Raw genomic sequence first — 4,013 nt, 5'->3', positions numbered from 1 at the left:
TAATTTTTATTTATAGGTAATGTATTTTAGTTACTGTGTAATTATAAAAATGCATCAAATAATAGTTATGAAATCATTAAAAACTAGATTATAAAAATAATTTAATTAATAAAATTAAATTAAAAAGTAGTATTTTTTAACTACTTTTATCACATTAATGCTTATAATATAATTAAATTTATAGACATTAATTTTAATAATTTAAGTTATTTTTAATTTAAATATTGTAATTTTAGTTAAATTTTGTTAAATTTTGTTAAATTATTTATAAGATATTAGTTTATAATAACATTAGTTTTAAATTTTTGAAGTTTAAACAATTAATATGAAAAATTACTAAATAAAATAAATAATTTTGTCTTTGTATTTGTTAATGTATGTAATGATTATATTTTTATGAAATATTAATAAACGAATATTTTTAAATACTTGTAGCAATCTAAAAATTAATAAAGTATAAAATTATTTCATTTATTAATTATAACAAAAATATTACTATTTTAATTATTTCTAATTATACATTATTTTTATTTTTTAATTTGAATAAATTGAATAATTTGGTTAAAAAATTAGTTGATAGAATTCAGACATATTTAGCTATTATTAAAATTTAGTTATTATTAAAATTTAGTTATTATTAAAATTTAGTTATTATTTATATTTAGTTATTATTTATATTTAGTTATTTATATTTAATTTGATTTTTATTTCCTGATTACGATACACAACCTTATTAATTAATTAGTGATTATAGTTATTATTATTTTTAATGTTTGTTATTTCTTAAAATAATCTTTATAATTGATAGAATATTAATATAATTGATAAATTAAAGATTAGTATAATATTAGAGTTAATTTGAAAATAATATTTTTAATACTTAATAAATTTGTTTATTTTAATGAACTTTTAGTGGATTTCATATAAGCATAGTATAAACAGTGCTTTCCTATACTGCATAAATCGAAATGTTTACTGTACTATATTAATATACAATATATAGTCATATTTAATGGAAATTTCTTATAATTTTTCAATAAACTATTTTTATAACACTTATAACACATTTTAATAATGATAATAATAAATAAAATAAAATTTACATCATTGAGTGAACTTCAATAATAGATAATAAACATAGATTTGATAATTTTGACTAAATTTTAAATTAAAATTAATATAATAATATCAATGAAAACTTTAATAATTAAAATTTTTTATAAAATATTTCGTAATAGTGTTTATGAAAAGTTATTTTCATAAACTTTCCGTTTTATGAATGAATTGATAAACTTTTTGATGAAATTGTTAAACGATTTGTATGTTTGAGTCATTCATTGATTGATTRATTGAATGAATGTTTAATTGAAACCATTGTCTGAATCGTTGACTTTTTTTGGCTTTGATTTGACATCAATTGATGTCATCGTCGGTGACCTACTAGTGGTGATCATATATAATGTCATGGATTTGAAAGAAATATTTCTGTTAATACTGTTATTAGTGTTATCAGTGATAATAATAATAATAATTTACTGTATTTGCCGAAAACGTGTCCACAAAAACAGTATGTCTTGTAGTTGATCCACAACACTGATTGAATTATTATGATTACATTGTGTGATAGTATTAACAGTAATGACTATTTGATTTGTTTTTCAGACAAAGAAGTGAATACACAAATCAAAGACAAATCCCAATCGATTCACGAAACGAAAGGTACTGTCGGGTCATTTGATGGACCAATTAATGTATCACTGAGTGGTGCGGACAATGGTCTGGACAATGATAATCGATTTATACGTCAAAAGTCAAGTAAGTCTTCAAAAAAATGATTGGTTAGCATATGATTAAGTAATTAATTTGACAAATCATTTGACAAACAGAGAGGTGGAAACTGAAGAGGACAGTAATACCCAATCAACAGACAATTGATACCAAAGTGGACATCGATTGCAATGGATTGGCGTATAATGCTTGCGAAGAAGGGATTTCAATCGATACTAACATCGGTTCCGATTCAATACTATCTGGTCTGAGAAGATTGTTTGACTCAAAAAAGTCTACCATTAATTCTCGTAAGAGCGGAGGTATGTTATGGTCTTACGGTAATGTGTTTATGGATTGTAGAGACTTATAATAAAAAATAATAATAGGTTTATCACGAAATGCTCCAAAAATATTCATTATAAATGACGACAAAGAAGTGTTCAAGAAGTGCGATAAATATAAGGAAAAGAAACGAAATGAACGCTACAATTATGGCTGTGATGGCGATGACAATCAAATAAATGGTTCATTAGTTTTTTGATTTTACTTATATTGTCTTAATTTTATGCTATTTTTAAAGAAGGTTTTGCTTTCGATATACTCGATATGAGTAACAATACTGAGTCACTGAAGACCAACAGTAAAACGGATGTGAAGTTACGGTCAAAGAGAAAATCGGAAAGTGATCCCAGAATTGTTGGTGACATCGAAACACTGGATTACGCCGACCATCGAAATGAGTCATTGAATGGATTTTCTTTTCAATACATTGATGAATGTGTCAATAATGAAGAGATCAATTCAATGGACTACTCAGTGGTGAACAATGAAATTACTTCCCATTTAAGTCGTCGAAACTCATATATCTATGAGGACATGGATTTCATTCATGACGTCAATCAAATAATTGATACTACTTTTGATAATCTCATTAAAAACATTGACAAACATTTTGATGACAAATAGTTAGGAAAATGCATTTATATTTTTAATTATTGATAATATAATCAATGGTATTAATTGTAAAATTTTAGAATTTATAAAAATAATTATTTTCTATTAAATCTATACTTATTTATTGTTAAAATTAATGATATGATGTCAATCCAATTAACGAAATCTCAATATGAATTATGATAATATTAATATACATTATACAGTACTGTATAAATATTTATATTTGAATCTGTATTTTTGTAACTAATTATTTAATGTTTACTGTTTTACTATTAATTGTTTGACAAAACATATTTTTTGTTAGATGTATAAGTGATAAAAATTTATTGATTTGAATTGTTTTTTTTATTGATAATTATTATTTAATGATAAAGTTATTACTTTATAATTATATAAAGAAATGTGAATTTATTTATGATTTCTGCTATATATAAATTTTGTAATAACGAATTTGTTTAAATTATAAATGTAATTAATATTTATTACTATTTATTAATATAATAACTGGTAATAATTTTTTTTTTGATAATTATGTATACTTATATTTTTATTGTTTTAAATTATAATGATTTCATTATGGCATTTGTTTTGTATTACGGTAACAATGATTGTTATTTTGTAATGATTATATAAGTATAAATTTATACTCAGTATACTAAATATATAGTATATACACAGTTGGTTGGTATATATGGTATATATATAATATATATTCTACAGTATATATTTGATGACCAATTTTATGCTCTATTTATAAATACTGAAAATACGTTTTGATGCCAACAAAAAATGTGACTTTATTGTCAATTTTAGCGGAAATTTTTTATTTTGTAATAAACGTCCAAAGCATACACACACACACACACACACACACACACACACAATACATTATATATAATTATATATATAATAACTATAAACTTAATAAATAAAATCTTGAGATTTGTATTATATATGGTATATAACTTATTAGTTACATAAAAATAGTTATAACATTGAATTTGACTTTAATGAGTCATCAAATTAGATATAAATTTTAAGTGATTTATAGACTATTAAAAGTACAATTTTTCTATATTAATATTTTTAATATCTAAACTATTGGTTTATTAAATAATATTTGTCATTTTATTAATTACTGTTAGTTAAAATTTAGATATAAAAACATTTACTGTAATATTTTATGTGATGAATGAATTAATAACAAATTTAATGAGAAATGATTAATAAAAAATTTATCATTTAATCCTTACGTTTTTACCTAAAATTTGATGATTTAAAAGAGA

At 21.4% G+C, this 4,013-nt stretch overlaps 1 protein-coding gene across 2 annotated transcripts; it reads left to right on the top strand.

Annotated features, from left to right (window-relative positions):
* The first annotated feature begins 1,265 nt into the window (after nt 1–1,265).
* LOC128963171 (uncharacterized) lies at nt 1,266–2,737 on the top strand. 2 transcript variants are annotated; one of them, XM_054309666.1, is made up of 5 exons: nt 1,266–1,567; nt 1,663–1,815; nt 1,887–2,090; nt 2,157–2,294; nt 2,354–2,737. In XM_054309666.1, exons 1-5 carry the CDS (start codon nt 1,465–1,467, stop codon nt 2,734–2,736), a joined length of 981 nt encoding a protein of 326 aa, XP_054165641.1. In that variant the 5' UTR covers nt 1,266–1,464; the 3' UTR covers nt 2,737. The 2 variants fall into 2 exon arrangements, with proteins under 2 accessions (XP_054165641.1, XP_054165640.1); XM_054309665.1 differs by having other exon boundaries at nt 2,351–2,737.
* The last annotated feature ends 1,276 nt before the right edge of the window (nt 2,738–4,013 follow it).

The sequence above is a fragment of the Oppia nitens genome, unplaced genomic scaffold (assembly GCF_028296485.1).
Source record: "Oppia nitens isolate AA-2021 unplaced genomic scaffold, nextdenovo-longstitch-racon4-pilon3 scaffold7_pilon_pilon_pilon, whole genome shotgun sequence".
Lineage (NCBI taxonomy): Eukaryota > Metazoa > Arthropoda > Arachnida > Sarcoptiformes > Oppiidae > Oppia > Oppia nitens.
The sequence above is the reverse complement of the archived record's forward strand: the minus strand, read 5'-3'. Positions and strand labels throughout refer to the sequence as shown.

What these genes read in the sequence shown, in the direction of transcription:
- LOC128963171 (XM_054309665.1), top strand. Translation starts at nt 1,465, where the DNA reads ATGGATTTGAAAGAAATATTTCTGTTAATACTGTTATTAGTGTTATCA. An exon ending in TAATTCTCGTAAGAGCGGAG is followed by an intron (nt 2,091 to 2,156) that starts GTATGTTATGGT and finishes AAATAATAATAG; the next exon opens with GTTTATCACGAAATGCTCCA. An exon ending in CGATGACAATCAAATAAATG is followed by an intron (nt 2,295 to 2,350) that starts GTTCATTAGTTT and finishes CTATTTTTAAAG; the next exon opens with AAGGTTTTGCTTTCGATATA.